We start from the raw sequence: 18,963 nt of genomic DNA, 5'->3' as shown, positions 1-18,963 counted from the left end.
GCATTTATGCGACACGTTAGACCGGCAAATTTTCACAAATGGGCAGACAGAAAGAGAAGTGTAGGTGGGACAGACTCTATAAGGATTCAACGTTCACCTTTTGCATTGTAAACACACACACAGTGATTTTTTTATATTTATTTAGCAGCTTGTGATGTACATCTATGGAGTAAGTCCAAGTACAAATTTGCTTTGTCAGCTTTCCAATAAACTACATTACGCTTACTGATTCTAACTATAGTTTTGTTAAGATAACTAATAAATTTTAGTCACAACTATTCTGGAAATTAACATCATAGTTACAAAATTTTAGATACTGTAAACTGAACGGATTTTATGAGGCATACGTAATTTATGTACCAAAATTACAGAACATTTAATTGCAATAATTCTGTACTATTGGTCCATTATTTTGTATATACGGTATAATCCAGCCACACAGCACATACATATTCTAGATTCTGTTTTGTTTACAATTATAAAAAAATTTAACAGCAATAATACTGTAGAAAAACGAAATCTTTAAATATATAAATGCTGTTAAGAAGTTAAGACCTTTTACTTTCTCTTTTTCTCTATACTTGTGTATAGCAGCAGCATACGACAAACAGGGTGTCGCGATGGTCCTGCTGTTTCACGGTGCGAACAAAGACGCGTGGGACGGCTGTGGGCAGACGGCTTTGCAGATTGCCGCCACATATGGTGAAGCAGCTGTTGTGAACCTGCTGTTGCGGTTGGAGGCGGACCGGTCTGCTGCCAGCTATGGTAAGATGCCTCTCGAGCTAGCCCTGGCATACAATAGGAAGGCAGTCCTAGATATACTGAGCAGGATTTGTCCCGAGTAACATGAGGCTGTACTACCATTTGCAGATTTTGCAAGTAAAGCCCTGGTAAACTGCTAAATATATGTCATTGAATTATTCAAATATTTACCTGCTCTTCTTCCCCCTTCCCCTTCTTTCTTCTCCTCATACTGGTCTTACTTCAGCATGTGAAACTTCCTAAACTGCTACCTTCAACATCCTTGAGCTTTCCAAACAGTAGTTTTTTTACACTTGGTTTGCTGGCAGTAGATCAAATGTTTGACTGGCACTGGATTGCAGAGCTCTTATTGACACTGCTCCAGAGTAGCATTTGTAGTATTTGAACCTCACGATGTAGTAGTTGAACCTCACCATGTTCCAAATACACGTGATCATTTCCGATGACCTTCCAGTGTGGTATACTTTGAAGTCATTTTCCAAAGTCTTATCTCAGATTCTCTTCTGCAGCAATGTTCAGCATTTCTTAAACACCGTCTGAAATTTATGTGTGCATTTTCACTCGTGTCAGCACTGGCATCCCTGTTCTTAGCTGTCGTATTGCTGCCAGCATATGGCAGGGCAAGGGGGGGGTTACTTATGAGACTGCAACTCCTGAGTACGTCATTGGGTTACCGCAAGTGAAGAAGAGCAGATAACTTACCTATGTTAACTGGCTCTGTGTAAGGAGAAACCTCATTTAGTAAGTCTGTGAGAAGGCATTCACAAGTATCAGTGTTGCAGATAAGGCAGCCACAGATGTTCTTGGTGTAAGCAAAAGCTTTGTTTCCAACACTAAGAATTTTAGCAATGGTAAATGAAGTTCCACATTGTGCAATATGGAACAAAATAACTGGAAAGATTATTGGTTTTAGATTGCCCACAAAGAGAAAAAAAACTTACGTAGCACACCGTGTTTGTTGCGAAGGGTGACTAAATAGATTTCAGTTTAGAATCTCATTTGGTCAGGTTTCAAATTGATCAAAAAATGTACTTTCATGGCTGTCTTATTTACAGGTGGTAGAATGGAAAACACATTTAACAATCTGTCTACAGTTCAGAACAAGTTGCTGAGAATTAATGTCAACCTATTTGACAACACAGCTGAAACAATTTCATCTGATACACTTATCAGTGAATACTCTGGCTACTTAATTCAGTGGTTACAGTAGTGAAGAGATTATAGGCATCCATACTTTTTGATGAGCTAAGGAGTGCCTGCAGATGCAAAATACAGGAAATTAAGGTCCCGAAATTATGTAAGTTACCGATAATGTCCCAGGCTGCCTAGTTTATTAATTTACTTTTGTAACAGTAAATGTAAATAGACAGGTTACAAGGAACTCTGCAAAAAGTACCACCACTGCAAAATGACTGATAAAGCATGATGGAATTCATTTTTGTGATAGTGTTGCTGAAAAGTAGTGACCAAATGTCACAATAATGTAGTGGCTCCATATGGGGCTACTGAGGCTTCACCAGATTTGTCCAAATCTAACCTGTATCTTTTCTTCCCCAGAACTAAATCAATAGGAAATCATCACATGTAAAAGGAATATTAGACCTCTTGGATGAAGTTATATCTGACCCCACATCAGAAGTGATCATAGTGACCTTGATACTAATCCTGATCCTGTTCTGGACATCACTGCAGAAGAAAGTGACACGAAGCCACCGCTTAAAATCATGTGGGGCCTAATAATTCCAGGGTGTAAGTGATTATAATGAATATAATTCTAGCAGTGATGATGGCTTTCCTTTGACTTCTCTTGCCACAAATACATGGACTAAAATTTGTTGTGATAGTACAAAGTGTCATGACTGAAATGAGTATGTTGATATAAAGGGCAAATTGAAAGATGAAGGTAACAACATGCCACCAGACTATTTCTTTTCAGTTTTTTCTGTGACAATTTCATTGGTTACATAGCATTTCACACTAACTTGAATGCCTCTCAAAAATACGAACAATTTAAACCAGTAACCAAAGACAAAAAAGAATTCTTGTGGATACAAAACAACCTCATAGTTACCATGGAAGTAGGTCTTGCTGTAAACAGTTTAGAGACAATTGTGCAAGCTCACTCATGTCCATAAATAGGTTTGGAGAGTTACCACCACACATGCATTTGAATAACATGATGCCAACAAGAGAGTCTCCAAATTACAATAAGTTTTGCAAGATAAGACGTATGCTTGACATATTCAGGAAAGCTTTCGAAGAGAGTTATGCCCCACCTAAAGTCAACCAATTTATGAAAGCGTGGTGACATTCAAAGATACGATTAGTTATAAATAATAAATGCCCAAGAAACCCATCATCAGAAGAGGATACATGGTATGGCTTTGGGCTAATAAATTAGGACTTGTTCGTTGTTTTGCAGTGTACACCAGGGTTGGGTTGTTCCGAGGGAGGAGACCAGAAAGCAAGGGCATCGGTCTCATCGGATTAGGGAAGGACGGGGGAGGAAGTCGGCCATGCACTGGATTGAACTGTCATCCTCCCGAATGTGAGTCCAGTGTACACTAGGACCATAGGTACAGCTGAGGTTAATTTAGGAGAAATGTTTTATTTTACTTGTGGGAGTGTCTGGAATGGAAACATTACACATTTTTGGTAAATGCTTCACAAGTTTGTCTTTTTTGGTAAAACCGAAACAATATGGGATACACAGTTGTGATCCCAAAGGTCTGGAACAAACGAAGCGCGATAAAGAACTCAGTAGAGTGGAATTTGATTGGTCAGTGAGGAATGATGGAATACTCACTATAAAAAATGAAAGGACCATTTCTTATAAAATCCTCCAGATGATGTTTCAGTTGTGAACAGAAAGGAGGCTGATGGTAGCAAAAAGCAAATTGCTGCAAGGTCATATCATGAGAACACAGGATGTTACACAACTGAAAAAAAAGCAGGAAGGTCATTGGTAATATTCTCTTGGTATTTTGTTGATGTATCAGTTGTGATGTACACTGTCAGGAGTTTGCAAGTCTAAAAAATTTAGAAGGTATGTTGTAGCTGGTTTAGCACATACTAGATATGTGAAAGGCTTACCATGTTCATCACATAATACACCACACCGTGAGATATTCAAACCACAGGTGCCCACAGAAAAGAGAAAGTCAGAAGCAAAACATGCTACAGCACGGGATTCTAAAATGTAATGCCAACTGTGGTATGAAAAACACCTTCATTGATCCCGATGGAGTTTTAAAAGGTGATGTTTGCTTATGCTTGTCACCCGAGAAGGTTTCATTCATTCATATCCAGGGTATGTTGCAAGTTTTTCAAATCTTGTGAGTGTTGCCAAGACTTGCCACAGTGGCTTTAAATGAAGGCACCCTTCAACATTCATTCAAATGTATAAAAAGCAATAAATTGTCATTTTCATTTCTTCAGTGTGTATTTAAGCAATTTCCACCATAAATTCAGTGGCTTAATGGTCTGTGCTTGAAAGTTTTTTTTTTTTTTTTTTGGTAGGGTTTAAGGGCGCTCAACTGCTGAGGTCATTAGCGCCCAGTCACTGGTGTTAGAGCACAAGGAACCTGCTAAAACTCAAGGGGATGGGGGGACATCAAAAGGACCTGACAAAGATGCAGATGAAATAAGTAAAAAGGTTAAATGTCTTTGGTCAAGCCAGTTAAAGTTATAAAACGCAGAAGACGAGCAGCTGCTCGAGCGTCGTCAGCTAAAACATCCGGTAAGGTAGATGGCAGGGACAGGACAACACGAAATTGACTAAAACGGGGACACGACAATAAAACATGGCGCACCGTTAATGCCTGACCACAAGGGCACTGCGGGGCTGGGTCACCAGAGAGCAGGTAGCGGTGGCTAAACCGGCAATGCCCAATCCGCAACCTGGTCAGAAGGACCTCCTCGCGCCGAGATGGTCGGGAGGAAGTTGTCCAAGCAGTTGGGAGCGGTTTTACTGCCTGGAGCTTGCTTCCTTGGAGGGATGACCAAGCATCCCACCACAAGGACACAAGCCTCTTACATACATCCCCACAAACGTCAGATGACGGGACACAATGGGAGGCTGGCCGAGGCTGGAGGCTGCAGCCTTGGCTGCAGCATCCGCAGCCTCATTCCCAGGCACTCCTACATGTCCGGGGACCCACAGAAAGCTGACAGAACCGCCATTATCAGTGAAAGAATGGAGGGACTGCTGTATTCATTGAATCAAGGGATGGACCGGATAGGGAGCCCCAAGGCTCTGAAGAGCACTGAGGGAGTCAGTGCAAAGTACATACGATGAATGGCGGTGGCGGCAGGCATACTGAATGGCCTGATGGAGAGCAAAAAGCTCGGCCGTAAAGCTGGAACATTGGTCAAGGAGCCGGTATTTAAAGGTGGCGGTCCCGACGACAAAGGCACAGCCGACACCATCGTCAGTTTTGGAGCCATCGGTGTAAATAAAGGTGTGACCAGCAAGTCGAGCACGAAGTTCGACAAACCATGAGCAATACACTGCAGCCGGAGTACCCTCCTTCGGGAGTGAGCTGAGGTCGAGATAAATACGAACCGGAGCCTGGAGCCAAGGTGGTGTCGGGCTCTCACCCTCTCTGAAGGTGGTAGGGAGGGCAAAATCCAATTGTCGAAGCAGGCGACGGAAGCGGACTCCGGGGGGCAGCAGGGCGGACACATACAACCCGTACTGACGGTCGAGAGAATCGGCGAAGAAGGACTTGTAAGAGGGGTGTTCGGGCATAGACAACAGCCGGCAGGCATACCGACACAGCAGTATGTCGCGCCGGTAGGTCAATGGTAACTCGGCAGCGTCAGCGTAAAGACTCTCGACAGGACTAGTGTAGAAGGCTCCGGTCGCAAGACGTATCCCCCGATGGTGGATGGAGTTGAGCCGGCGTAAGAGGGATGGCCGAGCGGACGAGCAGACGAAGCTCCCATAATCCAGCTTCGATCGGACTATGGACCGATACAAGCGAAGCAGGACAGTGCGATCCGCTCCCCAAGATGAACCGCTAAGAACTCTGAGGAGATTAAGGGATCGTGTACAACAGGCCGCCAAATAAGAGACATGTGGAGACCAACACAGTTTCCGGTCCAACGTGAGCCCTAGAAACTTAGTTGTGTCCACGAATGGGAGAACAACGGGACCGAGATGTAAGGATGGCGGAAGGAACGCTTTATATCGCCAAAAGTTGATACAAACCGTCTTCTCTTCAGAGAACCGGAAGCCATTTGCCACGCTCCATGAGTAGAGGCTGTCTAGACAACGCTGAAGGCAGCGCTCCAGGAGGCATGTTCTCTGGGCACTGCAGTAGATCGCGAAGTCATCGACAAAGAGAGAGCCTGAGACATTAGGTGGAATGCAATCCATAATTGGATTGATCGCGATGGCAAAAAGGGCTACGCTCAAGACGGAGCCCTGAGGCACTCCGTTCTCCTGGAGGAAGACGTCGGACAATACGGAACCCACATGTACCCTAAACTTTCGATCCGTTAAAAAGGAATCAATAAAAAGGGGCAGACGACCGCGTAGGCCCCACTGGTGCATAGTGCGGAGGATACCTCCTCTCCAACAGGTATCATAAGCCTTCTCCAAGTCGAAGAACACGGCTACCGTTTGGCGCCTTCGCAAAAAGTTGTTCATGATGAATGTCAACAAGGTCACAAGGTGGTCAACAGCGGAGCGGCGGCGACGAAAGCCGCATTGGACATTAGTAAGTAGTCGTCGAGATTCAAGAATCCAAACTAACCGAACATTGACCATGCGCTCCATCACCTTACAGACACAGCTTGTAAGAGAAATGGGGCGGTAACTAGAAGGAAGGTGTCGATCCTTCCCGGGTTTGGGTATAGGAACAACAACGGCGTCACGCCAACGCATGGGGACCTGACCTTCGGTCCAGACGCGATTGTAGGTACGAAGAAGGAAGCTTTTGCCCGCCGGAGAAAGGTGTGCCAGCATCTGAACGTGAATGGCATCTGGCCCCGGAGCAGAGGACCGGGACAGTGCAAGCGCACGTTCGAGTTCCCGCATAGTAAAGGGGGCATTGTAAGTTTCCAGATTCAGCGAGTGGAAGGAAGATCGCCGAGCCTCGTCTGCCCCTTTCCTGGGAAGGAAGGCAGGATGGTAATGGGCGGAGGTTGAAACCTCCGCGAAAAAGCGGCCAAAGGCGTTGGAGACAGCCACAGGATCAACAAGGACCTCATTACCTGAGGTCAGGCCAGGTACTGAGGAGTGGGCCTTAATGCCCGACAGCCGGCGCAGGCTACCCCAAACAACGGAAGAGGGAGTAAAACTGGTAAAGGAGCTCGTGAAAGAGGCCCAGCACGCTTTTTTGCTGTCTTTGATGACTCTACGGCATTGCGCTCGGAGTCGTTTGTATTCAATACAATTCGCCAACGTAGGATGGCGGCGAAAGGTGCGTAAAGCACGTCGTCGAGCACGGATAGCGTCCCTACAAGCCTCGTTCCACCAGGGGACGGAAACGTGACGTGAAGAAGAAGTAGTAGTACGAGGTATGGAACGTTCGGCAGCATGGATAATAACAGCCGTGAGGTATTCGACCTGACTGTCACAGCTGGAAAAATCGTGGTCCGGAAAGGTCGCCAGGGAGGAGTAAAGTCCCCAGTCAGCTTTCAGTATGTTCCAGCGCGAAGGACGTGGGGATGGGGTGTGGTGCAGGAGACGAACGACACAGGGGAAGTGGTCGCTCGAATAGGTGTCAAAGGACATACCACTCGAACCGACGAGCAAGAGTGGTAGAACAGATCGAGAGGTCCAAGTGGGAGTAGGTATGAGTAGAGTCCGAGAGGAAAGTCGGGGCGCCGGTATTGAGGCAGACAAGATTGAGATGGTTGAAGACATCTGCCAAGAGTGAGCCTCTTTGACAGGATGCAGGAGAGCCCCAAAGGGGATGATGGGCATTGAAGTCGCCAAACAATAAGAACGGCGGGGGAAGCTGATCGATCAGGTGCATCATGTCAGCCCGACTAACAGCAGATGACGGTGGAGTGTAGACGGTACAAACTGAAAAAGTAAAAGCAGAAAGAGTAATGCGGATAGCTATTGCTTGGAGTGGGGTGGTCAATGGGATGGGATGGTAATAGACATCGTCCCGAACGAGCAACATGACCCCACCATGAGCTGGGATACCGTCCACAGGGGTGAGGTCATACCGCTCCGAGGTATGGTGGGTAAAGGCAATACGGTCAGTCGGGCGCAACTTGGTTTCCTGGAGTCCAAGGACGAGCAGACAGTGCAGGCGGAGGAGCAGTTGTAATTCCTCCCGATGAGATCGAATACCTCTTATGTTCCAATGAAACAACGCCATCGCTAATCAAAAAGTCGGGGGAACGAGACGGGGGAAGAGCTGGTCACCTCGACGGCCGCGGAGGGCCAGGTTGCGAGGGAACAACGCTACAACTGACGGGAGGCGGATCCGGTTCCATCGACTCGTCGCCAGCTGCGGCCGCTGTCCCTGGTTGTGTAGGAGGGGCAGCATCATTTGCCGACGAAAGGCCAGCTGAGCGCCTGGCAGCAGAGCGTCCCAGCGAAACTGAGGACGGCCGGGAGCGGCGACTCACGGATGGAGCGTCAGTCGAAACGCGCCGGGGTGGAGAGGGGGATAGAGACTTCTTCTTGGAGGCCTTCTTGGAAGGCCGAGGAGGCACAGGGATGGTGGGCTGGACCCGAAGAAGGTCCTCACGCGCGGGGTCCGTTTTGGAACGCCGGACCTCGGAAGCTGGGGTCCGGAACGTTTCCCCGATGGACGCCTGAGAAGAGGATCGCTTCTCAGGTGGCGTGGGGGGAGGAGGAGGAGGAAGGGTGGCCCCTAGGGCAGGGGGGGTGGGGGCCGCAGGGGAGGAGGAGTTGGAAGGGAGGGATTTGGGAGGCGGAGGCAGAGCCCCCTGATGGGCAGAGGAGGCGGAGGGGGGACAGGATAGAGGTGAGGATACAGCGGAAGGAGTGGACACAACTGAGGCAAACGAAGTGGCCAGTGACACGGGATGAAGGCGGTCATACTTCTTCCTGGCCTCAGAATAAGAGAGCCGATCCAAAGTTTTGATTTCTTGTATCTTTTTCTCCTTCTGATAGGCTGGGCAGTCTGGGGACCTAGGCGAGTGGACGCCAGGACAATTAGGGCACCGAGGTGGTGGGGTGCAAGTATGTTCCTCACGAAGAGGACGTCCACAGTCGCCACAAAGGGGCTCAGCCTCACACCGGGACAACATGTGACCAAAGCGCAAACACCTAAAACAGCGCACAGGAGGCGGGATGTAAGGTCGCACGTCGCACCGGTAGCACATCACCTTTACCTTCTCCGGGAGAACATCCCCCTCGAAGGCGAGGATAAAGGCCCCGGTGTCGATGCGACCGTCTTTGGGGCCGCGCTGGACTCGCCGGACGAAATGCACGCCACGGCGCTCCAGGTTGGCCCTGAGCTCCTCATCAGATTGTAGCAGGAGGTCACGATGAAAAATAACCCCCTGCGTCCTATTTAGTGCCAGATGTGGGACAATGGAGACTGGGATGTCCCCTAGGCGGTCGCACGCCTGGAGTGCCGCCGATTGTGTGGCAGAGGTGGTCTTGATAAGAACGGACCCTGATCGCATCTTGCTGAGAGCCTCGATTTCCCCGAAGACGTCCTCAATGTGCTGAACAAAGAACATGGGCTTGGAGGTGGCGAACGTCCCCCCATCTGTTCGAGAACAGACCAAATAGCGGGGGAAGTACTTCGCCCCAAGCCGGCGGGCCTGTCCCTCCTCCCATGGAGTGGCCAAGGGGGAAAGGGCAGGAGAACCAGAACTAGAAACGGTACCTTTTCTTTTGGAAGACTCGGCCGCAGAGCGACCTGATACGTGTTGACGTTTCATGTGCGAAACGTCCGCCCCGATACCACCCACTCCGACCAGGGGCTCTCCCCACGGGCGCCACCCAGCCGCAGCAAGGGCCACCTGGCAGGATGACCATTGCCGGGAGTCCTGATGCCCCAAGGAGACGGGCATCTACTCCTTGGCCAACGCGGGGAGGGTGCAGCTCAGGTATCGGCAGTACGATCCCTGTGTTGTCAGGGGGCTACAACCTAGAGGGTACATGACGACCCCACCACAACGGGCTGGCTACCGTGCTGGATTTCTGGTGCCATGGAAAGTCCATCATGATCGCTGGTGCAGATGGAGATGCACTATGGGCGTAACTTGGACAACCCATCAGGCGTTTAGGCCCAATTTGAGGAATAATGGGTATGGTGACAACGCCGGTGCAATGCTGACTGCCAAGGTCGTAGTGCACTTAGGACCAGTGGTACACCATGTAAGGTGTCCTTCCCCAAAAGGCTCGTACTTCTGTAGAATTTTGAAAAATGGAGGTCAAACCCCAAGGGGGACCATCACATAGAAGGCCAAAACGGTTGAAACTCCTTTTAGTCGCCTCTTACGACAGGCAGGAATACCTCGGGCCTATTCTTACCCCGGACCCGCAGGGGGGGTGCTTGAAAGGGTTACCAGAGATGGCAATACGGAGGCACACAGAGTAATACTGGCAGCCAGAAGCCCTGTCTTCACAGCTAGGCTGCCGCACCACATCACAGAAGCTGCCAGTGGTTGTCTGCATATACCAGTTGTCGAGGTGCCACTGTGTAGCACTGTTTGTTGCGAGTACAAGGATGAGATCTCAGACGGGAAGAGAGATGCGGCAAAGCCACAGGCACCTGCAGAGACGTGTAAGCCCCCTCTCCTTAAGGAGGCTTGTGAAGACCAGTCAGTCCAGGGTTTTACATTGGAGGATGGCAGAGTGTGTGGTGCTGACATCGCAGCACGTATGCTCGCAAGCCTGTCCCATTCCAAGCCGTTTAAGGGCTACTCCTTCAGAAATTGGAGTTGGAAAGAGGTAGACCACAGTCGCACAATGTTTTACAGAACGTACTTCATTATTCCTCACTTTCAGCAACCGTGCGGTCCACCGACACCACATGGGCTTCCTGGTCACAAATGAGGGGAGCAAGCCCCCTAAGCTGCCAAATCATTGAGTTCATTTCCCTGATTACCTATGGCCTGGAACTTGGCAGAAAATGATTCCACTGTCTTGGCTTTACTGGAGAAGAAGAGCGTCCTGCACTTGTCACGTAAGTGGCAGCCAATATTTCGAGGAGTAGCCATTCGGTGACATCGGAGTCACCGTCGGGGACTCTGTGTGATGTTGTGGTGGAGCACGTACTGTCACAATGTCCCATCAGTGTGGATTCCACACCAGTGTCTTCAGTTCGCTGTCTGTGTAGACTGCAGCATCTTCGAGTTTTGACGGAGAGCTGTCCACGTCAGCTTCAAGACGGTCTGCATCTCGGCAGCGTACAGCGACACTGGCAAATTGGGTCACTTGCCTGTCTGAGGATCGACAATCTTTTGTTTTATGCGAGTTTGAGGGGTAACTCACCGAAATCTCAGTCACTGCTTTCTATCAGGAATTGTTGGTTTACAAGCAGCTCAATAACGCATTTTTATTGAACCCTACATTTAAAGTACTTTAAGTTCCCTTCAGAGTACCATCCATGTGCAATGATGCACTCGGCCCAATGCTTTTGTTACTGCTGAAAACAGTTCCAGAACTCATGTGGCAGGATACTGTTCAAAGCTGCTACCCTGTTTTTTGATGTCATTCACACAAATGAATTACTATTCTTTCAGAGTTTGCTTCACCTGTGGAAACAAAAACATCAGAGAGAGCCTGATGGGGTGAGTACGATGCACGAGGCACAAGCACTGTGTTGTTTCCCGCCACAGACTGTTGGACCACCAGAGCTATGTGGGCTGGAGCATTGCCATGGTGGAGCAACCAGTTCACCTTTCACCAGTTCTGGCTGATTCCGTCACACTCTCTTGTAATCTACATAAGACTTCCAGAGAATGGTGGGTCACTGTTTGTGCTGGAGGAACAAACTCCTTGTGGGCAATTTCACTGACATCAAAAACACAGAACAACATTGTTTTCACTTTGGACATGCTTACTCGTGTCATCGTGATATTAAGATTTTTCTGCTGGCTCCACACTTGCTTTGACTCCTCGATTCCGTATTGTACCTGTAGCACTGATTCTCATTCCCGATCACAATTATTTTAGGAAAATTTGGATAGTTTTGCACTTCTCTCATCAAGCTGTGGTAAACATTGAAGCGGTTTTCTCTTCAGGCATCAGTGAGGAAGTGAGTCACCAATTCTGCAGACACCCGTCTTATGTACAAATCTTCGATTAAAATTTGCTGGACTGTGCTCCACGACACCTTTCTTTCCTCAGAAATTTGGTCAATCGTCCAATGATGACCATCAATTGCTCATAGCAATGTTTTCATCATCTCTTGACATCCTATTACAACCATGGCACGCAGTACGTTTCCAGTAGATATGTTACCTCAGTTGAAATGAGAAAACTACTTCTAGAGAAGTGATTTCCCCGAAGTACCATCATTAAAAGGGCTTACCAAAGCATCCCAATAGTCTCTGCTGCGGTTTTCTCTAACAGACAACAAAATTTCACACTAATTATTTTCTACTTGTTTACCACATCATTAAATGCTAGAAGGTAGAAATAGGAATGCAAGCAACAGAACAGAAGAAACATACCAGTGAACTGACCGATACCAACTTACTGAGCACCATGGGAGGCTACGAAGTATCACTACCTAGTGGTACAATATGTAATTACAAAGCATTGACATGGAACCACTTGATTGATGTTATTTTTGGGTTCCCTCTCAAAGTTTCATATGCCGCTATACTTAATCAGTGTGTAAACTCAGGTTAGCCAGTAATGCTGCTATACACTTGGTCATTAAATAGAATTTTAACACTAACAGAACTGTTAACAGTTTTGACTATCGACATTTATATTTAGAGTTAATAGATGGTGTTAGTGAATAAAAATCAAGTATTTAAACGAAAATTTGTTTTACTCAGATACCTTCCATCACATTAAATTATAGACAAAATGCACACTTAAGGATATATGCCAAAGGTTGTAGTTCAACATTTAATTCACATAGGAAAAATTAAGCATGGGTCTTAAACACGGGACCTGCCAAAATTAGTTTTCTGCATAAGGAAAAGTAACCCTGAACAGAGGATTTTGTAGGATGTTTGCTTCCCACATGAGATGTACTGTGAAACACCACCTTCTGACATTACTTTCAGTTCTAAAAATATGAAGTAATTCTGTGTAACCCCAAAATATCCTTCCCCACACTGGAACATACTGTCAACCTTCACACACTGCTTGCTAATCAATTGGGTTTATAGAACTCAACTGGTGTAGTTAAGGATTTTGTGATTTTCCACTGCGGCAGTATAATTCCATGGAAAATAATAAACCTCTACATTCATCTGCTGCCGTTGGATAAGCAGCTGCAGCAGCAAGTCGTATACTCTTAGCTCACTTATTTGTTACATAGTTTAATTCTTAATTTCTTTGCGTGTTTTTGGTACTTGCATTGTTTAATTCATAAATTTCGGGTGTATTATAGTATTTGAGAGTATAGCATCACGTTTTAGTACCTGAATAGAGTAAAATTGCGTAGTCTCTTTCCGCCGCCGAGCAGTGTGTCAGCAGTGCGCAAGTAGCAATATTACTGCATCTATTAGGCAATCTTGTATTTTAATAACCGTTTAAATTTTGTGTCTAATTGTTTGTGCTCTCTGTAGATTAGTTCAGACGTTTTTTGCACAACAGTTTCTAGCATGGATAGGGACTGCAACTGCTGTGTTTGGATGCAGGCTGAGTTGGCATCCCTTCACTCCCAGCTTCAGGCAGTGTTGGCTTCGGTCTCACAGCTTGAGGCTGTTGCCAATGGGTATCACTGTGGGAGTCCGGATGGGGGTTTGTCGGGGATGGCCAGCTCATCCCACGCATCCCCCGATCGGACTACGACTGTGGCTGCCCAGGATACTGCCCACATTGAGGCTGATCCCTCACCTGCAGTAGAGTGGGAGGTCGTCTCGAGGTGTGGCAAGGGGTGAAAGACATTCCAGAGGGCTGAACAGGCCTCCTTTCCAGTTTGACGAACCGGTTTCAGGCCCTATCTCTGGCTGATAGTGACCTTCGGCCGTACATGGCTGCTTGTCCTGTTCCAGAGGTTGCCCCCTCAGTCTGCAAGATCCAGGCGGTCGCAGAGGGTGGGCTTACTGGTAGTTGGGAGCTCCAACGTCAGGCACGTAATGGGGCCCCCTTAGGGATATGGCAGCAAGAGAGGGGAAGAAAACCAACGTGCACTCCGTGTGCATACCGGGGGGAGTCATTCCAGATGTGGAAAGGGTCCTTCCGGATGCCATGAAGGGTACAGGGTGCACCCATCTGCAGGTGGTTGCTCATGTCGGCACCAATGATGTGTGTCGCTATTGATCAGAGGAAATCCTCTCTGGCTTCCGGCAGCTACCTGATTTGGTGAAGACTGCCAGTCTCGCTAGCGGGATGAAAGCAGAGCTCACCATCTGCAGCATCGTCGACAGGACTGACTGCGGACCTTTGGTACAGAGCCGAGTGGAGGGTCTGAATCAGAGGCTGAGACGGTTCTGCGACCGTATGGGCTGCAGATTCCTTGACTTGCGCCATAGGGTGGTGGGGTTTCGGGTTCTGCTGGACAGGTCAGGAGTCCACTACACGCAACAAGCGGCTACACGGGTAGCAGGGGTTGTGTGGCGTGGGTTGGGCGGTTTTTTTAGGTTAGATGGCCTCGGGCTAGAACAGAAAGGGCAACAGCCTCAACGGGTGCAGGGCAAAGTCAGGACATGCGGGGACCAAGCAGCAATCTGTATTGTAATTGTAAACTGTCGAAGCTGCATTGGTAAAGTACCGGAACTTCAAGTGTTGATAGAAAGCACCGAAGCTGAAATCGTTATAGGTACAGAAAGCTGACTGAAGCCAGAGATAAATTCTGCCGAAATTTTTACAAACGTGCAGACGGTGTTTAGAAAGGATAGATTGCATGCAACCGGTGGTGGAGTGTTCGTCGCTGTTAGTAGTAGTTTACCCTGTAGTGAAGTAGAAGTGGATAGTTCCTGTTAATTATTATGGGTGGAGGTTACACTCAACAACCAAGCTAAGTTAATAGTTGGCTCCTTTTACCGACCTCCAGACTCAGCAGCATTAGTGGCAGAACAACTGAGAGAAAATTTGGAATCCACTTCACATAAATTTTCTCAGCATGTTATAGTCTTAGGTGGAGATTTCAATTTACCAGATATAAACTGGAACACTCAGATGTTTAGGACGGGTGGCAGGGACAGAGCATCGAGTGACATACTGAGTGCACTTTCCGAAAATTACCTCGAGCAATTAAACAGAGAACCGACTCGTGGAGATAACATCTTGGACCTACTGGTGACAAACAGACCCGAACTTTTCGACTTTGTAAGTGCAGAACAGGGAATCGGTGATCATAAGGCCGTTGCAGCATCCCTGAATATGGAAGTTAATAGGAATATTAAAAAAAGGGAGGAAGGTTTATCTGTTTAGCAAGAGTAATAGAAGGCAGATTTCAGGATACCTAGCAGATGAAAACGAAAATTTCTGTTCCGACACTGACAATGTTGAGTGTTTATGGAAAAAGTTCAAGGCAATCGTAAAATGCGTTTTAGACAGATATGTGCCGAGTAAAACTGTGAGGGACGGGAAAAACCCACCGTGGTTCAACAACAAAGTTAGGGAACTACTGCGAAAGCAAAGAGAACTTCACTCCAAGTTTAAACGCAGCCAAAGCCTCTCAGACAAACAGAAGCTAAATGATGTCAACGTTAGCGTAAGGAGGGCTATGCGTGAAGTGTTCAGTGAATTCGAAAGTAAAATTCTATGTACCGACTTGACAGAAAATTCTAGGAAGTTCTGGTCTGATGTTAAATCAGTAAGTGGCTCGAAACAGCATATCCAGACACTCCGGGATGATGATGGCATTGAAACAGAGGATGACGCGCGTAAAGCTGAAATACTAAACACCTCTTTCCAAAGCTGTTTCACAGAGGAAGACCGCATTGCATTTCCTTCTCTAAATCTTCACACAAACGAAAAAATGGCTGCCATCTAAGTAAGTGTCCAAGGAATAGAAAAGCAACCGGAATCGCTCAACAGAGTGGACCTGACATGATACCAATTCGATTCTACACAGAATACGCGAAAGAACTTTCCCCCCTTCTAACAGCCGTGTACCGCAAGTCTCTAGAGGAACCGAAGGTTCCAAATGATTGGAAAAGAGCACAGGTAGTCCCAGTCTTCAAGAAGGGTCGTCGAGCAGATGCACAAAACTATAGACCTATATCTATGACGTCGATCTGTTGTAGAATTTTAGAACATGTTTTTTTGCTCGCATATCATGTCGTTTTTGGAAACCCAGAATCTACTCTGTAGGAATCAACAGATTCCGGAAACAGCGATCGTGTGAGACCCAACTCGCTTTATTTGTTCGTGAGACCCAGAAAATATTATATACAGGCTCCCAGGTAGATGCCATTTTCTTGACTTCCGGAAGGTGTTCGATACAGTTCCGCACTGTCGCCCAATAAAGTAAGAGCCTACGGAATATCAGACCAGCTGTGTGGCTGGATTGAAGAATTTTTAGCAAACAGAACACAGCATGTTTCTCTCAATGGACAGACGTCTACAGACAAAGTAACCTCTGGCGTGCCGCAGGTGAGTGTTATGGGACCATTGCTTTTCACAATATATATAAATGACCTAGTAGATAGTGTCTGAAGTTCCATGCGGCTTTTCGCGGATGATGCTGTAGTATACAGCAAAGTTGCGGCATTAGAAAATTGTAGCGAAATGCAGGAAGATCTGCAGCGGATAGGCACTTGGTGCAGGGAGTGGCAACTGACCCTTAATTTAGACAAATGTAATGTATTGCGAATACATAGAAAGAAGGATCCTTTATTGTATGATTATATGATAGCGGAACAAACACTGGTAGCAGTTATTTCTGTAAAATATCTGGGAGTATGCGTGCGGAACGATTTGAAGTGGAATGATCATATAAAATTGATTATTGGTAAGGCGGGTGCCAGGTTGAGATTCATTGGGAGAGTCCTTAGAAAATGTAGTCCATCAACAAAGGAGGTGGCTTACAAAACACTCGTTCGACCTACACTTGAGTATTTCTCATCAGTGTGGGATCCGTACCAGATCGGGTTGACGGAGGAGATAGAGAAGATTCAAAGAAGAGCAGCGCGTTTCGTCACAGGGTTATTTGGTAAGCGTGATAGCGTTACAGAGATGTTTAGCAAACTCGAGTGGCAGACTCTGCGAGAGAGGCGTTCTGCATTGCGGTGTAGCTTGCTCGCCAGGTTTCGAGAGGGTGCGTTTCTGGATGAGGTATCGAATATATTGCTTCCCCCTACTTATACCTCCCGAGGAGATCACGAATGTAAAATTAGAGAGATTCGAGCGCGCACGGAGGCTTTCAGATAGTCGTTCATCCCGCGAACCATATGCGTCTGGAACATAAAAGGGAGGTAATGACAGTGGCACGTAAAGTGCCCTCCACCACACACTGTTGGGTGGCTTGCAGAATATAAATGTAGATGTAGATGTAGACCACAGCGCCACAAAAGAACACTCCGTGGAGAACCGAATGCAGGAATCTGCAGAGAACGGAAACATGGCTGAACTGGTGAAGATCCTGGCACAGGGAATACACGTCGACAGCCAGTGTGATAATGGCTACAACGCATTGTGCGGGGGGGGGGGGGGGGGGGGGGGGAGGGGATGGCGGGGTGAAGGCTGGTGACAGCGTGCATCGTGGCCGTCAACTACCTGCTGGAGTCGGGTGCCGATGCCAGTGTAAGGAACGACTGACAACGGATAGCCCTCCCCGTGGCAGCAGGATACAGCTGAGAAGGTGCTGCAACAGTGCTACCATCCGCAAGATGGCACAGTTACTGGTAGCTGCCAACAAATATGACCTCCCTCTACTGAAGGATGCTCTTGAGGACCAGTCGGTCCAGAATTTGACCGTAGAAAATGTGGCAGAGCGTGCGGTGCTGGCCTCGAGGTGATCTCCCAGGATCCTCCGGAGGCCTGGAAAGTGGAGGGCTGGAGAGAGGGAGTGGCCAGCTGCCATCCACAGCTAATGGCAGAAATCTCGCAGTTGGTCGAAGCAAAAATGAGGTTAATAAGATTTTACTTTCCTCTGTCTTTATAAGTAGCACCTACAAAGTACTGAGCTTTCTCTCAAAACACTTTCCAAAGGAATGATTTGAGACAACTAGTAAGCCTCCTTCCATCCATATTTTGCTAGTGTAAACCTAACACAATTCACAATCACGACTTTCGATATGCATATTCTGTAAGGAAACACTCCACGAGCATTTTTGTGCTTTGAAGATATAATGAATCATTGATATCCTTTTGTTGTATTTTTGAATGCAATGTTGCGGACTACGGTCAGCTTTTGTCATAATTTAATGCCCATTTGGGATATAAACTTAGACTAGACTGGTAACACAGCACAATTGTGCTGAGTTTTTTATTTCTTTCTTGTAGAGAGAGTGATATTCTTAATCTGATTGCTGTGGGCACTAAGTATATATTGCATGTGCACTGTTTCCCATTTTAATGTTTTAACTGAATTTAGTGATTTAAAATGATGTAAAATTGGTCATAGAAAACCTTGTGTACAAATGCAGTATGCTGTGCTGGCAGTTAAGAGGGCTAGCTACTTCAATATGAAAAATTCTTACATGCCTCAGAATAACTCAATCCCATCCACCATGCTACATACAAACAGACTCACTGAATTACTCCATACTTCTCTATAAATTAAAGAGATATAGGATCAGCAGGAGACCTCTTATTTGACAAACAGGAAGCAAAGAGTTTTCACAACATCTAACTCTGCAAATTACTCATCAAAATGAGAAACTACCACTAGGTGTCCCCCAGGGCTCTGTTTTGGGACCAATTCTCTCCCTGTTTTATGTAAAGTCATTTACCCTTGGACATCAATGCAAAGTCAGTCCTATCTGCAGATGATACTTTAGTGCTGATTAAAAAAAAAAAGCTCTGCAATTAAATGGTCTGAAACTAAATATTACAAAAACACAACTCACAGTTCTAAACAAAAAGTAAGCTAAGTGAGATCTATGTCCTACATAAAAATGAGAAGACAGAACCAGCAAGCACAGTGAAATTCTTCAGACAAAAACTTGAGCTGGCAG

The 18,963-nt window shown here is 46.8% G+C and overlaps 1 protein-coding gene across 1 annotated transcript in view; it reads left to right on the top strand.

The window, feature by feature from the left end:
* The first annotated feature begins 620 nt into the window (after positions 1 to 620).
* Positions 621 to 18,963, top strand: part of LOC124553538 (ankyrin repeat-containing protein DDB_G0279043-like) — a 29,832-nt gene continuing 11,489 nt past the window's right edge. Inside the window, exons 1-2 of the mRNA XM_047127386.1 lie at positions 621 to 765; positions 10,338 to 10,564. Coding sequence (XP_046983342.1) covers positions 621 to 765; positions 10,338 to 10,564 — 372 coding nt within the window. The remainder of the gene's footprint in view (positions 766 to 10,337; positions 10,565 to 18,963) is intronic.

This window comes from Schistocerca americana, chromosome 11 (assembly GCF_021461395.2).
Source record: "Schistocerca americana isolate TAMUIC-IGC-003095 chromosome 11, iqSchAmer2.1, whole genome shotgun sequence".
NCBI lineage: Eukaryota > Metazoa > Arthropoda > Insecta > Orthoptera > Acrididae > Schistocerca > Schistocerca americana.
Note: the sequence above shows the minus strand (reverse complement) of the source record. Positions and strands in the feature narration are given on the sequence as shown.